Source organism: Mesoplodon mirus, assembly GCF_964341445.2.
Source record: "Mesoplodon mirus genome assembly, chromosome: 5".
Classification (NCBI taxonomy): domain Eukaryota; kingdom Metazoa; phylum Chordata; class Mammalia; order Artiodactyla; family Ziphiidae; genus Mesoplodon; species Mesoplodon mirus.
In genome coordinates, this window is record NC_138980.1 from 183,824,740 (window position 1) to 183,847,587 (window position 22,848).

General features: G+C 55.5%; 1 protein-coding gene across 2 annotated transcripts in view; it reads left to right on the top strand.

Moving 5' to 3' along the window:
• LPCAT1 (lysophosphatidylcholine acyltransferase 1) overlaps positions 1–17,048 on the top strand; it is a 39,803-nt gene extending 22,755 nt beyond the window's left edge. The window contains exons 4-14 of one of the 2 annotated variants that reach the window (XR_014293991.1): positions 1,387–1,499; positions 2,814–2,874; positions 3,168–3,226; positions 4,777–4,811; positions 5,787–5,841; positions 7,562–7,644; positions 10,008–10,133; positions 10,682–10,835; positions 11,113–11,240; positions 13,624–13,765; positions 14,971–15,109. Coding sequence is in view for 1 of the 2 variants with exons in the window: in XM_082620329.1 (XP_082476455.1) it covers positions 1,387–1,499; positions 2,814–2,874; positions 3,168–3,226; positions 4,777–4,811; positions 5,787–5,841; positions 7,562–7,644; positions 10,008–10,133; positions 10,682–10,835; positions 11,142–11,240; positions 13,624–13,765; positions 14,971–15,155 (1,112 nt within the window). In the remaining variant the exon portion in view is untranslated. Of the gene's footprint in view, positions 1–1,386; positions 1,500–2,813; positions 2,875–3,167; positions 3,227–4,776; positions 4,812–5,786; positions 5,842–7,561; positions 7,645–10,007; positions 10,134–10,681; positions 10,836–11,112; positions 11,241–13,623; positions 13,766–14,970 lie in introns of both variants that reach the window. The other variant, XM_082620329.1, reaches the window with a different exon arrangement.
• The last annotated feature ends 5,800 nt before the right edge of the window (positions 17,049–22,848 follow it).

Below are 22,848 nucleotides of genomic sequence, written 5' to 3' on the forward strand. Positions count from 1 at the left end.
CTGGGTGGTTCCACCGGACCTCCCTTTCCTTCTCATGGTCATTTTTTAGCAGCATCAGGAGTAATTGGTGAGGAAGGATAAAAGAGTTCCAGTTTGGTGAAGAAGCAAAATGTTTCAAGACGTGGGAAAAACTACCACTGAGATCCACTTAGATTTTATGAGTGCCATGGACCCAACTAGATAGAATTTTATTCTTTTTTAAAATGCTTTTTCTTTGCTTTTTGGAAGACCTCCAAGACGTAAAAGTCATGAAATATGACTCTTTACAAGTAACAGAAATGCTCAGAAAAGAAGCTCAGAGCTCATCTCAGTACCAGTGAGGCGTGGCCCTGCGGCAGAGCCGGGGGGGACGTGGCCTCACCGGCCCAGGAGGGTGACCGACTGCCACGGCCTCTGCCTGCCATCAGTTCAAAGTTTTCTAAGAAGTATCTTAGAAATACTAAGAAGTATCTTAGAAATACCACCTTTACATCCTCGTTCGAGAGGACCGGTGTGCTGGGTGTCGCCATCAGCTTCGGTCAGGGAGCCCTGACCTCACACACTTGCTGGGGGCCGTGTGTGTGGTGCTGGAATGGGGTCTGTGTGAGTGTCCTGGGGCAGCCGTGACAAAGCACCACAGACCACAGAGCTCAAAACTACAGAAATGTATATTCTCTCACTGTTCCGGGGGCCAGAAGTCCAAAATCAAGGTGTCGGCAGGCTGGTCCCAAGGGAGAGTCCATCCCAGGCCGCCCTCCGGTCTCCAGTGGTCCCGGCTCTCCTGGGCCTCCCCCGGCCATGGCCACATCACCCCGTCCTTGCCTCTGTCATCACGTGGCGATCTCTCCCTCTCTCCTCCTTACGGGGACACCAGTCACTGATCAGGGCCCACCCCAGCGCAGTGTGACCTCATCTGAACTTGACTGCATCTGCAGAGACCCTGTTTCCAAACGAAGTCAGTCACAGGCATCTGGGCTAGGACATCAGCCTGTCTCTATGAGGGACACAGTTCAGCCCGCAGCGAGGCTGATGGGGTCCGAGCCACGTGCCCCAGGCCCTTCTGGCTCTGGGTCCTCCCCACTTCCCCCCCCCAGCCCCCCACCGGTGACACGGGTGACCAAAGGCTCTCCACTCCCCATGGGGTCAGCCCCATCTGTCTCTTTCTCCTGATTTGTCATCTGTGGATGCTTGGAGTTGTTACTGTTGGCCCCGCAGTTTGCAGGGCTTCTGGCCATCCTCTAAGTCCACTGAAGCTTCAGTGCCCCCGCCCTCCCCAATCCCTCGTGGTCCGTGCTGGCTGGCTGCCTGCCCCATGGCACAGCCCTCGGGGCACCTCTGGGGGGCTCGCCTCTCACCGGGCGCTGTGGGCAGCCACCCCACCACGAGCACCGCCCCCCTCTCTTTCAGCTCTGATAAAGTACATCCGGCCCGTGTTCGTGTCCCGGATGGACCAGGATTCTCGCAGGAAGACGGTGGAAGTGATCAAGAGGCGGGCGCAGTCCAGTGGGAAGTGGCCGCAGGTGCGCAGCGCTGCTTGCGTTCTCAGCAGTTACTCCAAAAGAGGCGGCCTTAGCGATTGGAGGGGAAAGAGAGACACGAGGGCCAGAGCTTGCTTCCCTGGAGGCTGGCTTCCTTGTGTTTCGTTTTATTTTCAATGAGTGCAAATCCAAGAATGTGCCGGATATCAGGTAGTTTGGGTTCTGGCGTTCTAAAAATAAAAGAAATAGGGAAAACAATTCTCACATGCATCTCAAGTTGCCGAATCGTCTTTTAAGTTCTGTATCGGAAAGAGCCAGCTGCCCGACCCTGGGGTCGGCATGGTCTCGTGTCTGAATACTGCGTCAGGCTGCAAGGTGTACCCCGTTGCTTCTCAAAGTTCCGGGCTTGTCTGGCATGTGTCTGGTTCCCTCGGGGCATCGGGAAGGCTGCCCCGGGCCGGGGGGCAGGGGCCTCGGCCAGTGTTAGCTGTGGGTGCGTTTGACCTATGCTGTTTATGTATAGCTTTTCTTTTCACTTGAGCCGACCTTGAGAAGCTGGAAATCCCACAGGACTCTCTGGGTTCTGGCTGCTCAGAAGACATTGAAGGCCTTGCTTGTGGCACCCATGCCCGAGGACGGGCAGCCCTTTGGGGGTTCCAGGGTCTCCAGCTGCCATCCGCACAAGAATAGGTTGACCCCCTCCGCCATTCAGCTCACCTGCCTGACCCTCAGGCGTGCTGGGGTCGGTCCCAAGCTGACCCAGTGCCCCTTGGAGATGATCTTTCTCCTGGGCTCAGGACTGAAAGCAACCTCACGGGCTATACTTTCCACCCCGCAGGGGAAAGTTAGCGTACGTTATGTTGCTGGAAGCCAGTAAGAATGGGAGTGATTGGAGGCCCTGGTGAGGAAGGCGTTACTTCGCTGCTGATGCTCTGGGTGTTTGTGTCGCTGGCCGGGCCCCAGCCTCTCCCCCACCCCACCCCAGGCCCCGTACTCAGCCACGGGCTCTCCATCCCTGCGCCTTTGTCCTGCTTTGTGCTCGTGGCTGCCGGCTCCAGGCAGTGGGATCCCGTCTGCACAGCAGCTGCAGGTGGGCACTCAGGCCACTTGCTCACATATCCCACCGCCCAAGAGGGCACACGCTGCTTGTGTACCTGCGTTGCGTCCAGATTTTAGTCAAACCAGCAGTTAGAAGGGAAATTAATGAAGGCTTCTATATGCATCTTAACTTTTTCAACTGAACATAATTAAAGTACCTAAATCACATCAGGACTAGAGGAAATAGGTTGTGAAGTTGGCCCCTGTGAACTCTGAACTGTCCCTTTGATGCTGATTTTTTTTTTTTTCTATTTCAAGATAATGATTTTCCCAGAGGGCACTTGTACCAACAGGACCTGCCTAATTACCTTCAAGCCTGGTAAGTAGTTTTCTTAATTATTTCTTTTTTGCCTTGAGAAGGTGGGGGACACCCTCACTCCCACCAGAGTACCTCAGCCCGGAGATGCTCTTGTGCCTGTTTCCTGTGCCCCTGGGGTTTTCTCTGAGCGTCCACGGCTGGCACAGATGTTGAGGAAACCTGCCCAGCACTGAATGACTGCTGACCGGGAAGGCCTGTCAGAGAAGCCCACTTTGTTCTGAGACCCACACGGGAAGTATGGGCAGGGGACTTGCTGCCACGGAGATAAGAGGTGTCCCTTTCTCCCTCTGCAGGTGCGTTTATCCCAGGAGTTCCTGTCCAGCCGGTGGTTTTGCGGTACCCAAACAAACTGGTGAGTGTGTTTTCCTGGCACGAATGTCCAGTGAATTTCCTGGGCCTGAGAATTGCCCGGTATCTCAGGACACTGTCTCCATCTACCCTGGCATTCTGGAACATTCCCCAGCACTAGCTCACGAAGTCCCACCTTCATGGATCACAAAGCCCTGGCCCTTCCGCGAGCCTGACGTGCAGGTGTGAGACCCCCGTGTCCTCGGTGGCTCCTGCCTCCCAGGTCGCACTCTGGGACATTTTAAAACTGAGAATGTTTAATTCCCAAAGGCTGGCAAGCAGGAGGGAAAGAGGTTAAGTGCCTCCATGGTCCCTCTGCCAGGTGCACAAGGGTGGTCTTGACGGACCCCAGCTCAGCTCGCAGGGTGGGGGGCCTGGACGAGGTTCTGGTGCCTGTGGGCACTCCTCCTGTGCTGCCCTGTCTGTAACCCCCATGTGACATCTGTGGGCACCAGGGGCTTTCAGCCCTCCCTCTTCAGGGCCAGGGCCCTGGGGTCCAAGGTCAATGCACTGACCCTGTGCCCATGGGTGTGGACAGGCCCAGTGTGTGAGTGCCAGTCAGAAGTGGCAGCCACACGGGCCGGCAGACACAGCTGTTCTTACAGCTCTGAAGAGGTGCGTTCGCTAGCCAGTTTCTGAGAATGAGAATCCATCATCACCAGTGTGTAGGATTCTAGATTTTCCCCTTTTTAAGTTTGTTCCATCAGCTTATTTGAAGCACGGCACTGGGTTCTTCTGGGAACATTCAGCTCGGTTGTCGGGGAACGGTGACCTCTGCCTTGGGCTCATGGTCTATGTCACGTGCTCTTTGGCTGCTTAAGGTTTGAGCACAGACCTGCATGGAGGGGGCTGGGCTGGGGACTGCGTGTGGGACGCCCCGTGGCAGGTGGGTTTCCAGGAGCCATAAGGGTGTGGGTGGGTGTCAGGCCTGCGAGAGAAGGAAGCCCTGGTGGGTGACCGGTGTCAGGGTGGAAGCAGGACGTGTGTCACCCACGGTCCTCACCTAGGTGGCTGAGGATGGAGAGCATCTGAAATGTCCCCGTGGGACCCCGGGCAGGCACGGGGTGGGGGAGATGCGGCCCTGTGGCTTTGTTCCGCGCTCCCTGCCCCCATCCGGAGCTGACCGTCAGCGTCTCTGACCAAGTCCAGGCGAGGACCCTGGGGGCTCAAGTGGGTGTGGAGCTGGAAGGAGGCTGCCAACAGCATCACCTGGCTAGGTGGTGGTGATGGGCAGGGCAGGGCCTGCAGAGCACAGAGCAGGTCCGGGCGTGGACTGAAGTTGCCCTGGGCGCCCGGAGAAGGCGGAGGCAGAGGGGGGCAGGACGGGGTCCTGGGCGGACGCTGGGATGGGTGAGTCTGGGGGGACCTGCGGTGCTGGGCTCCCCCTTCTCCCCTGCCCCAGAGGGGACGTGGCTGGTAGGGAAGACAGCCCCTCTGCGGTCCCAGGTGGCCAGGGCGAGGGCCGGGGCGAGGCCGGCATTCCCGTGGTCGAGGAGGAGGGGCGCGGCACACACGGGCTTCCCTCCTGACTCATCGCTCCTTTCCTGCCCCCAGGACACCATCACCTGGACGTGGCAAGGCCCCGGAGCGTAAGTCAGACCCCGCCCTGTCTTGTTTGTCCTGTCCTCCCAGGAAAGCAGGCCCGCTCCAGTGACCGCCGTGCTGCTTACTTTAGCAAAGGCAGAAACCGAGCACAGGGCCGCTGCTGCCGGACAGCAGTTCGGTTCGGCCCAGGGAGGCCAGCTGCACGAGGCTGGCCTTCTTCACACTCCTGGATTCCAGGACTGAAGTTAATTGTCCTCGGCCCTGGCGGGAAGGTAGCTGAGAACTTCTCTTCCCGCCTGTGTCTGTCAGCTCGGCGCTCAGCTGCACACGGCCGGCCCCAGAGAGGAGAGGGGAGCGCGGGGCCTCCTCCCGCGCGGCTGCTGGGGGCGTACGGGGGTCCAGGCGCCGGCATGTGGGCTGGCGTTCGGAGGCGGAGGGCCGGGTGGTGAGGCCACGCAGAGCCCTCCGAGGCCCCTGGCGCGCCCGAGTGGCGCGGGGGGTCGGGGGGGCATTGCTGAGGCTGGAGGGCGGAGTGGGCGGAAGCTGGGGAATGTCTGGGAGGGGGATCCTTCAGGGTCCCGGTGACCTGGGCTTGGGGCTGGCAGTGATGAGGTGGAAGTGGGGGGTGGGCGGAGAGCTGAGGCCGGGCATGGGGATGGCATGATGTAGGGCCTGGGACAGCCAGGAGGGGGCGGGGTCAGGTAGATGAGACTTCCTGAGCCGGAGGACAAACAGGGCACAGCGGCTTCCAGGGCACAGCCAGGCGGGTGTGCGTGTGTTTAATAAGCTCAGCGGAGACTTCTGTTTAATCAAAGTAGCCCTGTCACTCAGTGGTGTGTTTAAGGTTCAGATTTAGGCTGAGGAAGGCTCAGCATCCCCTCCTGAAGGAGAATTGCCTGCTCGGTGGTGCCCTCTGCAGGGGAGCGGGGTCTGGAGGCTTTGCTCCAGAACTAGAAGTAGTTTAACTAAAAGGAATTGAGAATCTTTTAACCAGTGCTGTAAATCCTTTCATTTTTAAGGTTGAAAATCCTGTGGCTCACATTGTGTCAGTTTCACAATCAAGTGGAAATTGAGGTTTGTATAGATACAGTGTTACACAATGTTGTATGGGAGTTTATACAGATGCGATGTTATACAATGTTATATTGTCTGTATTGTTATAATGTTATATTGTGGTTTCTATAGATACAGTGTTACACAATGTTATTTTGATGTCTCTATACATATAATGTTATGTGGATACAATGATACATAGGGTTATACCATGTCATGTTGGTATCTGTACAGATACAAAGTTATATGTCATCTGTCTTGCTTTGAACTTTTTCCATTTCTCATGGCTCCTTAAAGGTGCTTCCCAAGGGTTTTGCATCAACTTTGTGTCTCTTGCATGACTTTTTATCCATTCAGATAGGATTTTAAAAATCAACAGGAAGCTAAGCCCATCATTCTTTTATTATGGTTAGCATAGCTTAAGGGCACGTAAGGTTGGCATACCTGCGATTAATGATTCTTTTGGCTTATATTTTTACCCAGTACTAACACTGCTGATATCGTACTGCTAACTTATCATACTGTTGTCCTGTTTAATACTTGGTCAGACCAGGTAGACTGCCTCCAGTATTCAGCCCGTTTCCAAAGTCACAGTACCTGTCCTCTCTACTCACGTAAATATGGTCACATTCATGCAGCCTGTAAATTTAATTGAGTGGATGAGGAATAGAGTTTATTTTCTTAAAAGGGGAATTAACTTGCTACTCCTACACCTGAAAATGAGAGATGAGTCTTACACAACTTAAAGCATTTCATTTGCTACCTTCTGATAAATACTGCAGAGTAATACTGAATTTACAAATGAGCCCGGCTTTCAGCCAGGTTTTTCACTTCAGTAGAACATAAGCCACTTAATTATAAAGGACTGGGCTGAAAGGGCCACGGCCTGAGTCCAAGGGTGGCTGGCCTGCAACCCAGGATATTTTATGGGGCTCGTTTGCTGGTGGCCGAGAGGCAGAGGCGGGGTGAGACTCCAAGGAAGATGCTCTATTTCAGACTGGTTTCTAATTTAAGAGTTGGGAAGAAACTGTATGGCTTTGTGAAATCACTCTAAATTCTTTCTTTGTGTCACTCCTACAAGACGCCAGTGCTAATATGAGGAACTGTTGCAACTTACAAAGTTTTTTAAAAGGTGGCAGTAAGTGAAAGACTAGAATTATATGATGAGAATTGATAGGATTTGGGGATGTTCCTGTATTCTTGAATATCCATACTAAAGAAAAGGGCTCCGTGATGGTCTTTTTCCTTTTCTACAATGGGGGGTTGGCACAGGGTGTGAGACATACTTATTTAAAACACGCAAAGACACACGTTCCTGGGACAGTTTATTATATTCTCCAAATGCGGTAGTTGTCAAAAAGCTAATAATAGTCTTTCATGTGGAAATAATTTGTCGTGTTACCCACAACACAAAACTGAGACTTTAGAAGTGGAAGCACACATGCGATTCTTTTGATTCCAAAGACTAAGCCCCTGTGTGAAATCATAAGCACGACTCACTGGCTTCTGTGTCGGAGGAGTGGTGCTCCTGGTGAGGAAAGGCGGGTTGTGAGTTTACACACGTGTGTGTCTGTGCACGTGTGTGCGTGCATGGGCAGCAGTGACGGCTCCAGAGACGATTCCAGTGGAGGGTGCTCTGACAGATCTTGACTTGTCCGGGAGGAGCTTGTCATCGTGGTGGTGGTGGGGCGAGGGCAGAGTCTTGTGCTCATGCAGGTAACCGGCGTCTCTGTGTGCACAGTTCCTTCCCGTGTACACCCCCTCAGAGGAGGAGAAGAAGGACCCCACTCTGTACGCCAGCAACGTGCGGCACGTGATGGCAGAGTGAGTGAGCGCCCCTTCCGCGGCGGGGTGGCGGGGTCTGCGGGAAGCCCCGGTGCCCTTGGCTTCCCTGAGCGTTCGTTACTCAGTGTCCTTGTCCGCCAGTGTCATGGCCTTGCTGTAAAACCAGTCAGCGGCATCGGGGAGGTGGCTGGAACCAGCCCTAGGCTGAGCATCGGCCAGAGTGTGCTTGGCTGCATGCTTTGTCTCCTGATTCTGTTGGAGGACATTTCTGCTTGTTCAACATTTGGAAGATGGTTCGTTGCCACTTAATTCTGCACATTGCAAACATCCCCATTAGCCAGCAGTCCCCACGGGGGCTGCGTCCGTGCGCGTCCCTTGGAGACAGGCAGCGGGGCCGCGGGCGAGAGCACTGGCCTGGGCTGGTGCGTCCTCGACACTTGCCGTCTACCCACACAGCGTTACTGAGGTTCTTACTCCGTCCCGCCGAGCTAAGTGTGGTAATGGTGCACTTAGTCTTGCGCTGCTCGTACAACAGTGTGTGTGTGGCCAGGAATCTTCTCACCTCCTATTTCCCTGCAGTTGCCGCTTGTTTCAGGCCCTGGCAGCCTCAGCCCAGACCCCAGGTGCCTTCCCCCTTCCTCTCAGTCCCAGCCCCTCCCTCCCCTCCTCTCTTCTCCCAGGCAGGGACTGCCTCTGAGTTCGGCCACTGCAGTGCCTGGAGGGGTGCTCGGACGGTGTCACCTGTGGGGACGTGCACACAGCTGCCCTGGTGCGACTTAGGTTCTAAGGGAAAGTCCATCTCCTCACTACGGATGCGTCGTCCCCGCTTTAGTGCATTCTGTGAGACACACTGAGCAAAATCTTGCGTTTAGCCTCAGCACACGTGAATTAAACTCAGCCAGGCGTTCAGTCTGCCCAGGCGTCCTCAGAGTGTTAGGCGCTGGGAATGGAGTCCAGCAAAACACGCCCGCTCCCCTCAGGCCCCCCTTCTCCGAATCCCACATGCGGACACAGAGCTGCCGGGATGCGGGAGATTCTCAACTCCCAGCTTTTGGGAAGTCAGGGCAGTGAGTGACACCCTTGATCAACCTCTAGATAAGAAAATAATATCCAGAGTCACAGACCGGACAGGTTAGGTGTAATTTTTTTTTTTTTTTAGTTTGTGTTCAGACAAATTAACTATTAAATATTTTAAATATGTATCCTAAAGAAACTTTTATGGCGTCATATGATCTGTGTTAACAGAGACGCGTCACGTTCAGTGGAAAAGGGCAGAAACCCATCGGGTCTCCCCTTGCCTCACAGCCAGAACCACGGATGTGGGCCGTCACCTTCCTGGTCTTTAGTCACACCGGGGCTGCACCTGGGAAGGGCCCGGGTCCTGACAAGCTTTGCAGGCGGCCCCTGAGCCAGCCCCCTCCCCCTTCCTGTGGGTAGCCCGGGAGCTCCTGGGGCAGTTCTGGCGTCTGTCCCCACGCGACCAGGCCTAAGTGCTCTTAATGGGAATTTAGCAGCCTCGGAAAGAAGCCTTCAAAGTCGCTGTTTCCTTATTACCTGACTGCACACAGCATTGCCATGGCAACAAGGAACTATAGCTGTGCCCCAGTACCCGCCAGGGACTGGTGCCAGGACCCTCGGAGACCAAAATCCAAGGATGCTCGAGTCCCTTAAGTGAGACAGTCTGGTGCAGCTGCCCTCTGTATCCTTGGATGTGGAACCACGGATCCAGAGGGCCGACTGTCCCATCGAAATGAGTAAACGCCCCTTCAGTTACGGAGGCGGGGTTGGGGGGCAGTTTTCTATATGCGGTCAATTTCCTACCATGAATGCACTTTCCAAACTAGTCAGGAGAAGGCTATTTTTCTTGAAACCTGACGCCGCTCTGTGGAATGACTGGGTTCTGACTCTCCCTCTGACTTCAGGGCGGTGCCGGCACAGATAGCAGTGGTCCCTGCGGCCTGCAAAGATGACTTGAGCCGAACTGAGCACCAGTGCGGGCAGCGTCGTCCTCTTTAAGGCGCTAGATGCGTGCTAGGTCCCTAGTGGGCGGAAACCACAGCGATACGAGACTAACCACGAAGCTGGGGCGGCCCCAGCTTCCAAGTAACTGAGATTTGGGGTCAGCTCTTCGGCCTTTATGTTTACTGCTGAATATGGTCTTTTTAATTTATTTGTTTGTTTGTTTCTATTTTGGCCACACCTCGAAGCATGTAGGGTTGTTCCCCGACCAGGGATGGAACCCGGGCCGCTGCAGTGAAAGCGCCAAATCCTAACCACTAGGCCACCAGGGGACTCCCTGAACGTGGCCTTTAAACGTCACCTTTCCGCCCACCTCAGCGTCCAGAGCACTCGCTCTGCTGCCCCGAGGGGGCGGCTGATGGCAGTGCCCTCCTCTCTCGCAGGGCCCTGGGCGTCTCCGTAACTGACTACACGTTTGAGGACTGCCAGCTGGCCCTGGCGGAAGGCCAGCTTCGTCTCCCCGCGGACACGTGCCTTCTAGAGTTTGCCAGGCTGGTGAGGGGCCTGGGGTGAGTTCCCTGCTCCTTTCTCTTGAGCGCCCAGTTGGAGGCAGCGCTCCTGTGGGTGCCTGTGACACCCACCAGGCCGCCGCAGGGTCTCCGCCCGGGCACTTGCTGACCGAGCTGGAGGTCACGGGTGGCGGGCAATCGAGATAATTAATGGTGCTTTTTCTGAGATTTGGGGTGTTTTTTTTTTTCTCTTTTTTTCAAATACCAGCTTCATTCCACACAGAAGTAAGTGTCTTAAGCCCTGAATGGTCGGCCCTGGCCGTCTCTGTATGGACGCCCCCGCCGCCCCCGTCCGCCATCCCCTGAGGACCTGCCCAAGGGTGGGGCCCGTACACCCACAGGGGTGTCAGTGCTTGTGCGGATGCTCACACAGGACACACTCGTGCCTTCAAGCTCCTGGAAGAGCCTCTTTTCTCGAGGACTGACTGCTGCTTGGTCTATGAATCCTTTTAATGTTTTGTTGGGGTTTAATACATAACAGTAAATCTGCCATTTTCAGCATTTTGTAATTTTATTGAAAAAAAATGTTCCCCTCATTTTTTGTTTAGGCTAAAACCAGAAAAACTCGAACGCGACCTGGACAGACACGCAGACAGCGCCAGGCTGAAGCGGGGCGGGAGGCTGACTCTGCCCGGGCTCGCGGCGCAGCTGGGGGTCCCCGAGTCCGAGGCGCTGGAGGACCTGTTTGCCCTGTTTGATGAGGTGAGGCCTTGTGGGGGGGCTTGGGGGCAGCTGTGTCCCTCGATAGAAACGTTCTTCAGGCAATTCTGGAAGCAGAGAAGGGGAGACCAGCCCTTGTTGCCCATCCTGCCAGCCCCCCCAGTCTTTTGGGGTATTTTCTCCCCCAAAGATGCTGTCAAATGCACATAGAAATTTGGCTTTAAATCAGCGTTTGCTGATAAACACGCCTGTAGTTGGGGTTGTTTTAAGCGGTTGCCAAAAGGCCTGGGACGTCACACGCACGCTCGGGACGGGGCAGGGCTGTCTCCTGAGAGCGTCTCTTCCCAGGGAGGCAGCGGGGAGATGGATGTGCGGGAGTACTTGGTCGCTTTGTCCGTCGTGTGTCGGCCGTCGCAGACCCTGGACACCATCCAGCTGGCGTTCAAGGTAAGTGTGGCGTTTACGTGACCTTTAAGTTGTGGGGTCGGTGAGACCGGGGTCACGTGAGACCTGTGAGGCTTTTCATAGCCCCTTATGACTTTGGTAAACGTACTGTTTGCCTGCTCTTCTCACATAAGCTTGTATTGGCCGTTGTTTGTAAAAAGGCCCGCAAACCTCTGATTCCTCCCTGCCCTCACTCATAAGATAAGAGTGTGGAGAAGGGTCTTCCTGAGTCCTGGATGCCTGAGCAGGACCAGTGGGTTCTAGCTCCCAGCACGGCCTCCCCATCCCATCAGCCTGTTGACCAGAGGAAAGCAGGGCTTCGGGACTAAGGAGCCGCCTGCCCCAGCATAGCCCAGAGCCAGGCCGTTCACCATGGGTGCAGTGAGTCTGGGAGACTGGGGAAGGCCCATGATGGGGCCCCGGCCCGCCCACAGATCCACCTGGCTGCCCTCAAGCATGGCCTCACCTGGTCAGTCCCCTAGGGTGGAGCTGGGCACGCTTTGCCACGTAGAGACATCCTGTCTGTGTCTCACAGGTGCAACTCACATTAGCCAGACTCACGAAAACATGACGTATAGGTCAGGAAGCCGCTGTCACTCACTGCCGGGAAGACCCCTTCTCTCCCTTCTGACCCCAGCAGACCCTCTCCATGGCACACTGGGGGAGTCCCCCACGGTGCAGGGCGGCTTCTGCGGGTCAGGTCACGGAGGTTAATCAGACGGCAGCGGCCCTCGGTAGCGCCCTGTCTCAGAAAGCCTGTCCCCTCCTCCAGCCTTGGCGGGCACCTCCAGGGTGGCTCTTGGGCTCGTCGCCCCCGTGCCGGTGCTGCCTTGGCCACGCCCTGTCTGGTGGCCCTGCAGCAGCTTCTCTGACATCTCCTGGTGGACTCTGCTGCCACGACAGTGGCTGGCAGGGAGGTGGCCAGCTTGTTTCTCAGTGAAACAGCTGAGCATGAGCATGGCCACCTTCTAGCAGCGCTACCAAGGCCCCCACCTGAGGGCAGGCGCGAGGGCCGCGGGGAGGACGGCGCCGCTCGTGCCGCCTTGTGGATCCCGGCACTTCTCCACGACGACGTCCCCTGCAGTGACCACCCCTCACGGGCCCCCTGGGAAGGCAGACAGCCCCATGCCCGGGCATCCGCACGGCGGGGCCGGTGTGTCCTGCTCATGTGGACATCCCGCCGCGGGAAGCCCACCTCTAGGCAGGAGGGCAGAGGGACCGCCCCAAGAAGTCCGGGGGGTTGGGGAGCAGGTTGGTCAGGGGGCCCCCAGCGTGGGGAGGAGAGCCTGCAGACAGCGCAGCGGTGATGGCCCCCAGCTCTGCAGCCCCTGGTCAGGCTGGGGTGGGGGAGGCAGGGGCCGCTCCTCCCAAACTGGGGCAGGAGGAGGAGGACATCAGGCATTTACAGCGCAGGATGGAATGCGGTCGTGTGCTGGTCTCAGCCCGTCGGTAGCCAGGGCTGTGGCTGGACCGGCCCCTGGGGCTCCCAGTGTGACTGCAGGATGCCCTCGGCGACAGCCATCAGGGAACTTGGAAAAGACAGGTCTATTACTCACAGGTCCCGGAGGGCACACGGCGTGCCCTGGGGGCAGCGAGGTCACAGGTCACGGGGCTCTGCCTTTGTCAGGGTTGAGGGTAGGGGCCTAGGGTTTTGGGGGTTCACTCTTTCTTGGTGAATTTAAAGCGTTAGGAGTGGGAATTAGGGCACAGGAGAGGAGAAGCAGGGTCCCTGAGGTGGTCAGTTATGTGGGTCACCCAGGGCCTTCTGGAAGGGGGACCTCACAGAGGCGGGGCGGCCTGGCTCCTTTCCTGGCAGTTTCACTGGTCACCGCGACTCATAGCCGCAGCGTGTTCATTCAGGTGGGCATCTGTGAAGTGGGCACCTCGCAGCCAAAGGCTGAACGCCAGGTCCTCACGTTGCAGTGTATATACCACCCTTTCTTGGTGGGTTTAAAACACAAGAGCAGGGCCTCCCTGGTGGCGCAGTGGTTGAGAGTCCGCCTGCCGATGCAGGGGACACGGGTTCATGCCCCGGTCTGGGAGGATCCCACATACCGTGGAGCGGCTAGGCCCGTGAGCCATGGCCACTGAGCCCGCACGTCCGGAGCCTGTGCTCCGCAACGGGAGAGGCCACGACAGTGAGAGGCCCGCATACCGCAAAAAAAAAAAAACAACACAAGAGCAGGGAACTGAAGGCTCCTGGCTGCCACCCTGCCCGAGGTGCTCAGTGCTCCCGAGGGCTCGGTCGTGCAACTGAGTTCCGGCCATTCTGACCCTGTGGTATCTGGGCCGGCCGGAGAGCTGGGAACGCCAAGGAGGAGAAGCAGCTGCCCTGGGTAGTCGGGGCTGGCGGGGCCACGGGGTGACGCCTGCCCCTGCCTTGCAGATGTACGGGTCGCAGGAGGATGGCAGCATAGACGAGCACGCCCTGTCCAGCATCCTCAAGACCGCCTTGGGAGTGGCCGAACTGACCGTGACCGACCTCTTCCAGGCGATCGACCAAGAGGAGAAGGGCAGGATCACGTTTGGTGAGTGCTGGGAGCTGGGGAGGCCACCCCTAGTGCGAGGTGGGGGAGGCACTGCCCCTGCCCTCTCGCCAGGCTCTCCTGAAACCTGGCAGGGCTGGGGTGGGAGCTTCCAGTCTCGCTTCTGCAGGCCATTAACAGAAGCATGTTCCCAGCCCAGCTTTAAAGTAGGCGCCTTCCCCGGGGCTGCGGCCGGGCTGAGATCAGGGTCCCCGGTGGGGGGAGGAACCCCATGCCCAGCCCATCAGGACCGATTCCTGGGGCATCTCCTCTCCCGGGGTTTTGGCTATGTCACCTGTCGCCACACAAAGTGGAACAGCCGAGATCCTCGGGAACGGGGACCGGAACCCGCCTGGGGACCGAGGCCGGGGGCGTGGGAGCAGCAGGAGCCCCAGAAGGCGGCCCGCTCAGCGCACCGGCCGCGTGCACATCTGAGGATGAGCCCATAATCTCCCTAAAGTAGGAGGAGACGTTTGCTCAGGAAAGGTCACTGTGCACGTCGTGTTTGGATGTGTTTTTAAATCGCATCCAAATGTCAGGCAGGTGCCGCAGCGCGTTGGTCTGGGTGTGCGCGCGTGTCTGCGCTAAAGGGGGCCGTGCCTCCTGGGGAGCGGGTGCTACTGCTGAGCCTCGGAGCCCTGACCGACCACAGACTCCCTGTGGAGGCAGCTCCGCTCCCCGCGGTAGCACGGCATTTCTCTGCAGCCGCTGGAGCTTGCAGTGCCCTGGGCCCGGGCCTCTGAGCATCACCGAGCCGCCAGGGTGCCCCAGTGCAAGCCCGAGGGCGCTCCCCACCCCGACGCCAGGACCCAGGGCCACCGGGAGAGACACAGCCGCGCAGGCCCCACGATGGCTCGGGGTGACTCTCTGTGCACCTGGTGTCCCCAGGGCCTAGCTGTGTCCATCGAGGCTCCTGCCTCGGGGGTATCAGGCCGCTGCCAGGATGCTGAGCACCCAGAATACATCCCTGACTGGATCCTTTAGTTTCCCCAAAGCAGGAGTAGCCGAAAGGACGTGAGAACCACCCTGGTCTTCACGGGGAATGGGGTACACAGAGAAAACTGAGGTGCAGTGCCTCGTGTGGCCTCCCGAGGGTCCACGTAGATGCCACGATGCCCCCAGGGTGTGAGTGGGGCGCCAGGGAGAGACCCCGGACTCTAGACCTTTGCCCCCGCAGGCCGGTAACCAAGGTGCCTTTGTCTTTCCAGCCGACTTCGAGAGGTTTGCCGAAGCGTACCCCGACTTCGCGGAGGAATACCTGTACCCCGAGCAGACGCACTCCCAGAGCTGCGCACAGACGCCCCCGGCTCCCACCCCCAACGGCTTCTGCGCCGACTTCAGCCCCGAAAACTCGGCCGCTGGGACGGAGCCTTTTCGTAAGAAGCTGGACTAGGACGTAAGGTTCTGGAGAGACGAGGCCTCTCCGCAGCCGCCGCCCCGTTTGCTGTGATAGCATCCGGGCTCCACGCTCCCACACGTGCTGTCCCTTTCCTGCCCGCGGGCCTGAGTCCTAGAGCAGCGCGGGCCCGAGGCCGTGGCCGTGCGTGCCCTGACGGGCGCGGTGAGCTCATGGGAGCGGCTCCTGGGGCTCCCTTCCAGGCGGCACTCGGGGGCTGGCCCAGGCATTGCTCTCTTTTCACCTCGAGCCTCCCGTTTTGTTTCCTTGCTCTCCCACCGTCCCTGCTGGCCCGTTCCAGGCTGCGCAGGCCAGCGGCTGCCACACGCACCTGAAAGCGGGACGTGTCACCCGCGTTTCGATTCCGGCACAAAGTCTCTGCCGACCTCGGTGGAATCGGTGGGCAGAACCGCCATCTGATTTTTCAACGTTTCTATATTTGCAGGAGCTCATGAGTATTTTATAAACTTCATTTAGATACTTCAGGAAACACTCAGCATTTTTTTACGAAAAGAGAATTGCTTTTCTACTTCATCTTCCTTGGAGGGTCAGGGGATGTTTCTTTATAGGCCCTTTTCCTGGCAGGCCCTGAGGCTGCCTGGGGCTCTGAGCTAACGCTCCCTCCGGCCTCTCTCGACCAGGGAACTCCCCTCCACCGAGGCTTCCGGCCCGGAACCACCTTTTTGTCTCCTCGGTCCTTTACAAAAACCCCCTCTTTTTATACCAGCTTTTGGGGTTTCTGTTTCCGTGTGACATGATCTACTTCACCAAAGTGTCAGCTCCGATCAGAGCATTGAATATTGGGGAGATGAGGTGGGCCGGGGTGGAAATGGGGGGGTTCCTGTCTCCCGGGCCGGGTGCCCCAGGGATGGTGACACTCTGGAAGGCCCCGCCTGCGCTGACCGTCCCACCATTCGCACCAGGGTTCTCGGGGCATCTGGAGACAGAAGGATGAGCCTCGGGGAAGGAGGGGCAGGCCTGGGGGGCTCCAGTCCCTCTCCGTGTCTGGGGGCATCAGTAGGGAGCAGTGCCGCCGGGCTCGGGGAGGGGCTCCAGGTGCTGCCTTCACCCTCATGAAACCACCTTGATTCACCTCCTTGTGACGTAACTAGAAACCTGTCGTCAAAGCACAATGACAACCACACACTGAGTTCCCTGAAGCAAAGCCTCTGGGTCTGTTTGGGAAATTTTTTTTGAGTTTCTAATATCTCTTGGGGGCATCTCCATAGGAAGTGACCACCAGAGCCAGAAGTACAGGGAAAATGTTTACTAACTTCCTGAGGCTTGGAGATGTGCGTGTCTCCAGTTAGACGTCAGAAAAGGAAACACCCTTAACTTCCGTTCATTCCGAAGCCCCTCCTGCCCCGCGCAGGGTGCGTGCGGGGTGACTGACATCATTCCAGGGCGCTCGCCCGTCAGGCGCAGAGCTTCCCGCACGGCCTTGGTAGCGAACAGGACTGATTTCATGATCGTGGGATGGGTGGAGTTTCATTTTTAAAAGAGAAAAACCCACACCTGGCAATGAAGGAGGTGAACAAGCTGAGATGTTCTGAGGAAGGGCCTGGGCCCTGTGTCTGTGGATGAAGGGTTTTTGAATGAAATGCCGCTGTGCGTTTTCAGGAAAAAAATCTCTGATAAACAGACATTGAATGGATGTTTGTTCCTCCAGATACTCTTTTCTCTTTCGTAGCGACTTAGGGTCGCGGGCATCCAGAACTGTGAACGTACAGAGCTCGGGACTGAATCCCCTTGTGTGGGACCAGGAGCCACAGGGGCGCCCGCCGCCTGCAGAGGCCCTGCCGGGCGCGAGGGGGGTGGGACGGGAGCCTCCCAACAATCTCGGGGTTTTCAATGGAACGAATAAAACGCAAAGTCTTACGTACTTGAGGACGTATTTGTTATGTGCGGTTTTTTTCATCGGAAAGACAACAGCAGACATGATGCAGGCTATGACAGGAGAACCAGCCCCACTGAGATTTCTTAGTGCTTTTCTAGGACGTTGGGGAAGCATCGTAATTGAACTCTGTAGAAAAAGCTTTCTGGATGGCAAAGGGAGGGTCGGAGGTTTCACTGGCACGCAGACAGCGGCTGACGTCTCAGAACTCAACCTCGTAGGCTGTTTGCCGACCTGCTGAGTTGCTCTCTATAATTTCTCTGTGAAACACGCACCTTCTACGTACGTTTTGTCGAGCAGAGAGAGACAGGAATCTTGAATTCGTCCTATTAAATCAGTGAAGGATTTAGAAATAGAAGTGAAAGAAAGAGCTGATGTACTGCAGTCCCGAAAACTATATAGGAGAAAATTGAGGTTGTGTAGCCAGCGGCTTCCAGATGGAGTGACCCTTGGCATCGTGTTCATGTCGTAAGTCAGGGAAGCCGGAGAGGGAGCCCATGGTCTGACCCCATCGGGGCAGCGGCGGAGGAAATGCACCAGAATGACATTCATGCACCAACCGGGGTAGGCGTTGGCCCTTCCTAACGTAACAAATAGGTGTTGCCTTTGAAAATGGTTAAAGTTTGCTCAAGTCTTTAAGTAAAAAAAAGGGCCAAAGCAAGCCAGGGTCTGGACATTTCACATTCAAAGCTGGGCACAGCTTCCCAGTCGAAGGAAGGGGACAAGCAGCCTCTGGGAGCTGGTGGGGGGGGGGGCGGGGCACACTGCCCTGGGACCTGCCGCGGCTTCTGGGGCTTCCCAGCACCTCAGAGGGGACGGGTGTTAAGGAGGGGTGGGCGCTCAAGGTGTGCCTGGTGGCGATTCCTACGGAAGCAGAAGGTTCACCTCTGCCCAACCCCCTGCCCCCATTTGCTGATCCGGCCGGAAGCCCCCTCCTGGGGCGGAGCTCCGCACGCGCGGGTGGGTGCCGCCGAGAGCAGCAGCGGCCAGTGGCCAGGACGGCCCGTCCCTCCAGCCACGCAGCGCCCATCCTCGCTCCTTCCCGCGAGGGAGCGACGCGCGTGATGTAATGGTCACTTCTGCAAACGCAGAGGCTCCGCCTCCTCCCAGAAGGTGAGGTCCCGGGGACCCTCGCGTCCCTCCCGGTGATGCTCATTCTTCTGGTGCTGGCAGACACCCCTCGACGCTCTGTCACACGGAAAACTAGGTTTTCCCTAGTTCCCGAAGTTCCTGCTCCTTACCACTGCCGACACACACACACACACACACACACACACGCGCGCGCCAGGCAGGAAGGCGGCTGCAAGGGCGCTGCTGTCCTCACTTCCGGGGCCGGTTGTGTGGCTGAGGCCAGTATTTACGACTTCCTTCCTCCCTCCCCTCCCCCGTCCCCCTTCCTCCGGCCTCCCTCCCCCCCTCCCCTGTGGCCCCCACCACACCTTGGACGGTTGGGTCTTTGCCCAGTGAGACGACTCACATTTTCACTCCAAAGTAATCGGAGCCTGTGGTCTTGCCTCTGCTGGTCACAGGATTTGTCCTGAAAGTGCCGAGAAGCACCCAGAAGAGCCCGGGCCCCCTTCCCCTGCTGCCGTTAGCCCCCGTGACACCCCCGGTCCTGTCACGTCGCTGGCCGGAGGAGCCCAACAGCTGGTGACCATCTGAACTTGCAGCGCGGAGGCTCCGCGGTGTCCCGAGTAGGAGTGTCTCATCCAGCGGAGCGGAGACCTTCAAGACGGACAAGCCCAGAGCTGCAGAGAAGAGAACAGAAGCATGTGGCTGGTTCTCGGGCCAAGATTCAGGGCAGCGACAGGTTCCCCCTCGCTCACCTGTCCTGGGGCAGCTCCAGCCGCCTGTCCCCGCGCATCCCCGTCTGCCAGCGCAGCCTCTCTCCAGGGTCCCGCCAGGCGGACGCACAGGGAAGAGAAGAGCCCGACGCTTCTGCACGGAAATAAAACCCTTCCCCTGCTCACATCTCCCCGGCCGGAGCGCAGCACGTGGCACCCGAGTCCCACAGGCTACGGCATCCCGCAGATGCAGAATCACACAGGCCACACCCCGCGGTCACCGGCCGTGAGGGTGAGAAGAGCGTTCCCACGGGCCCCCAGGTGCCGCGGACGTGCGTTGTGCGCGACCAGCTCGAAGCACAGCCTGCACGCCACGGGGGCACCCCGTTAGGACGGACCCCGGCCACTGAAACGTCAGAAGTTGTTTCTCTTCCCGTCAGGCCGGCAGCTTCTGGTGGGGGCTTGCTCAGAGCTGCCAGGCTTCCCTTGTGGTAAGGTAAATCCCTTCCTGACGTAACACAAGGTGGGCGGCGGGGAGTCAGCCGCCAGCTAAGTCCGCAGACCGTGCTGCCAGAGCCGCAGGGACGGGAAGGAAGTCCACCCCCGGCACAAGTGTATCAGATGAAGACAAGCATTTCCCCTCGAGGACGGGGGTCTGGTGCGAGCAAGCTGACGCCCAGAGAAGGGGCCACGCTGGGAGCTAAGTCCTGGGCCTGTGTCTGACAAGGCGGGGTCCGGCCCGGCCACACCAGCTGGGGCTGCTCTGGTCGCTCAGCTCCGGGTGGGGATCCGTGCTTCACCCAGCCCCTCCGTCCCCTGCCATGCTGTACTCGCTGGGTCGGCTGGGAAGAGAGGCAGACCCATAGCCACTAACCGCATCCCGCCCTGGGCAGGGGCACCTGAGAGACACACTACAGAGAAAACACCATGAGCCCATCGTGTAGCAACATGTGGGCCCAATGGAGCACAGACTGGGAAGAAAGCTGACCAAAAGAAACACCAAGGGTCCTATCACAGGTGACGGGAGGCCCAGGGAAGAGGAGGTTGGGACAGAAAAAAACTATTGGACAGAATAACGGCCAGAGTTTTCCCAAATCTAAGAGCTCAGATATCCAAGAAGCTCAACTCGCCACAAGCAGAAGAAATATAACAAAAATACAGCAAGGCACTTTACAAAAAATTCTGGAAGCCACTGGTAAAGAGGTAATCTTAAAAGCAGCCAGAGAAAAAGAAAATATTATCATGGAACAAAGGTAAGAGTGACATGCATGTGGAAACCTGGCTCTGCAGAGAGAATTAGTGTTATTTAAAGAGAGACCGTGAACACTTAAAAACGTATTGCAAGCCTTCAGAGAAAACAAAATAAAAACAGAGAGGTATTATTAGTTAATAAGCCTATAGATAAATAAAATGGGATAGTTTAAAATAATAATTTCACCCAAACTAAGCAGGAAAGTAAGAAGAAAAAAATAAAGAACAAAGGGCAGATAATACAAACAGAAAACAAACAGCAAGTGGTAAACTTAAATCCAACCGTACTAGTAATTACATTAAATATAGACTAAAAACTCCTAAATGACTGTTGCTAGACCAAATTAAAAATCCAACAAAAAAACCCTAACTATATGCTGTTTAAACACATATTGAAAGTTTAAAAAAAAAAACAAAAAATGGAAATATATGTAATGTGCAAACATAACCGCAAGACAGCTGATGTAGCAGGATTAATAATATCACACTAAGTGACCTTTAAGATGAGGAGGATTACGGTGTCAAAGACAAATATTGCAGAGCCATAAAGGGTTCAGTTCACCCCAGGACACAGTCATCCTAAAGGTGTACATCCCCAGTGACATACCTTGAAATATACTAAGCAAACATAGACAGAATGAAAAGAGGAAATAAATAAATCAGCAAAGTTGGAGGTTTTCACACAATTCTCTCAGTAGTCTATAGAGCCACCAGGGAAAGAAACACAGTTTTGTAGAAACTTTGAAAAACCCTGTTTACCAAATTGACTTAATTGCCATTAAAAATGCACATGAAGCAGTTGGCAAAATAGACTCTATGGTTGGCTCGAGAGTAAGTCTCAAAATATTTAAATCATACAGTGTATGTTCTCTCATCCAAAGGAAGCCGCCCATGTTCCAGGGGCAGAACCGACCTCCATGGCCCCCCAACCACACGAGAGTCTGGCAGGGGTCTACCACAGGATTGTCAAGAGCTGCTCAGGCTCTGATTCGTTCTTTTAAACTTAATAAACTTTAATGAGTCCACAATTTTGCTTCTAGTCACGATGGAGGGGCAGAGGCTGCCATCCTGGAAGGGGTGCTCAGGTGGAAACTCAGATGGGATTTGCCTGAGTCGTGAAGAAATCGTAACCCCCTCGGCAAAACTCGACTCTGGTCTTGCCACGCAAAGCTTAAAAGCAAGACCTGAAAGAATGACCAGACTCTTTGTAAGTAGCTTGCCTGCAGCCCAAAGTTCGAGAATATTCAGAGGAATATACAACTACCCAGCATCCAAAGGGTCAAATTCACAATGATTTGCATCCCATCAGAGGTCACCCAGATGCAAAAAAGCAGGAAAGATGATCTGTAATCAACGAAAACAGACCCAGAAGTGACTCAAGTGATGGAATTAGTAGATGAAGGCATTGACAATCATTATGCAAAATCTGTGTCCAAAGGCTAGCTGGAAGCAAGACTAACCATGTGTAGTTATGACATGACAGGTGTCTTTTAAAAGACACAAATCTAAATTCTACAGATAAGAACTACGATGTTTGTGACGCAAGATACCCTGGTTGGGATTAACGGTGGCTTTGACATCACAGAGGAGACAGCAAGTGAACTTGAAGAGTAGCAGTATGAACTATTCAAAACAAAATAGAGAAAAACGACAAAAATTTGCACAGAGCACCAGTGAGTGTGAGACTTCAAGTTGCCTGATATATATACCACTGGAGTCCCAAGGGCAAACAAAAATATTTGAAGAAATACAATCCCAAATTCAGTACAGACTATAAACCCCTGGGTCCAAGGAGCTCAATGAATTCCAAGCACAAGCGCCATGGAGGAAACATACCAGGAGCATCATAATCGAATGCTTAAAATAGATGATAAAGAGAAGGTCAGCCACCAGAGGAAAAGGACACAGAGCAACAACCATGTGCACAGAGCAGATTCTTCATCAGAACAACAGAAGCCAGTGAAGCAACGTCCATAAAATACGCAAAGAAAAAGAACACAGTCAACCCAGAATTCTTCACTCGGCAAAAATATCTTTCACAACAGAGAAATAAAAATGTTTTTAGACACAAAAGCTAAAAAAATTTGTCACTGGCTGGCAGACCTCACTACACAGTGTGTGAAAGTAAGTCCTTACAGCAGAAGGAAAGTGATTCCATTCTGAAATCTGGATCCACACAGAGGCCTGAGGAGGCTCAGAAGCTGTAATCATGTGGGTAAATAGAAACACTTGTTTCTCATCATTTAAATCTCTGTAAAGGATGATTGAGTATCTAAAGTAAAACTGACAATGCATTTTGGGGTTCATAACACATAGGTGACAATGGCACAGAGGCCGGGAGGGGTGACTAGAAGTGGCCCCAGGTCCGTCCTAATGACATGTACAGCAGTGTGATGCCACTTGAAGGTGACATGAAAATGACACAGCAAAGAGATACGGCTAAGAGTCCAACAGGGGAAGCAGAAGCAGAACATGGGACTTGAAAACTCCTCAGTCTGAAGGACAGCAGGCATGGTGGTAAAGGGGGACAGAGGGCACAGTGTAGCAGACGGTAGATTTAACGCAACTGTATCAGCACTACATTAAATGTAAATGGCCAAACACCCCAATCAATCAGCAGAAATCGACAGATTGGATGTAAAAGCAAGAACCAACCACAAGATGCCTGCAAGAAGCACGCTTTATCCAGCCACCAGTGGGCCAAAAGGAAAAGGACAGTGCCAACCCCATCAAAAGAAGGTAGGGTAAATGTTGATCTCAG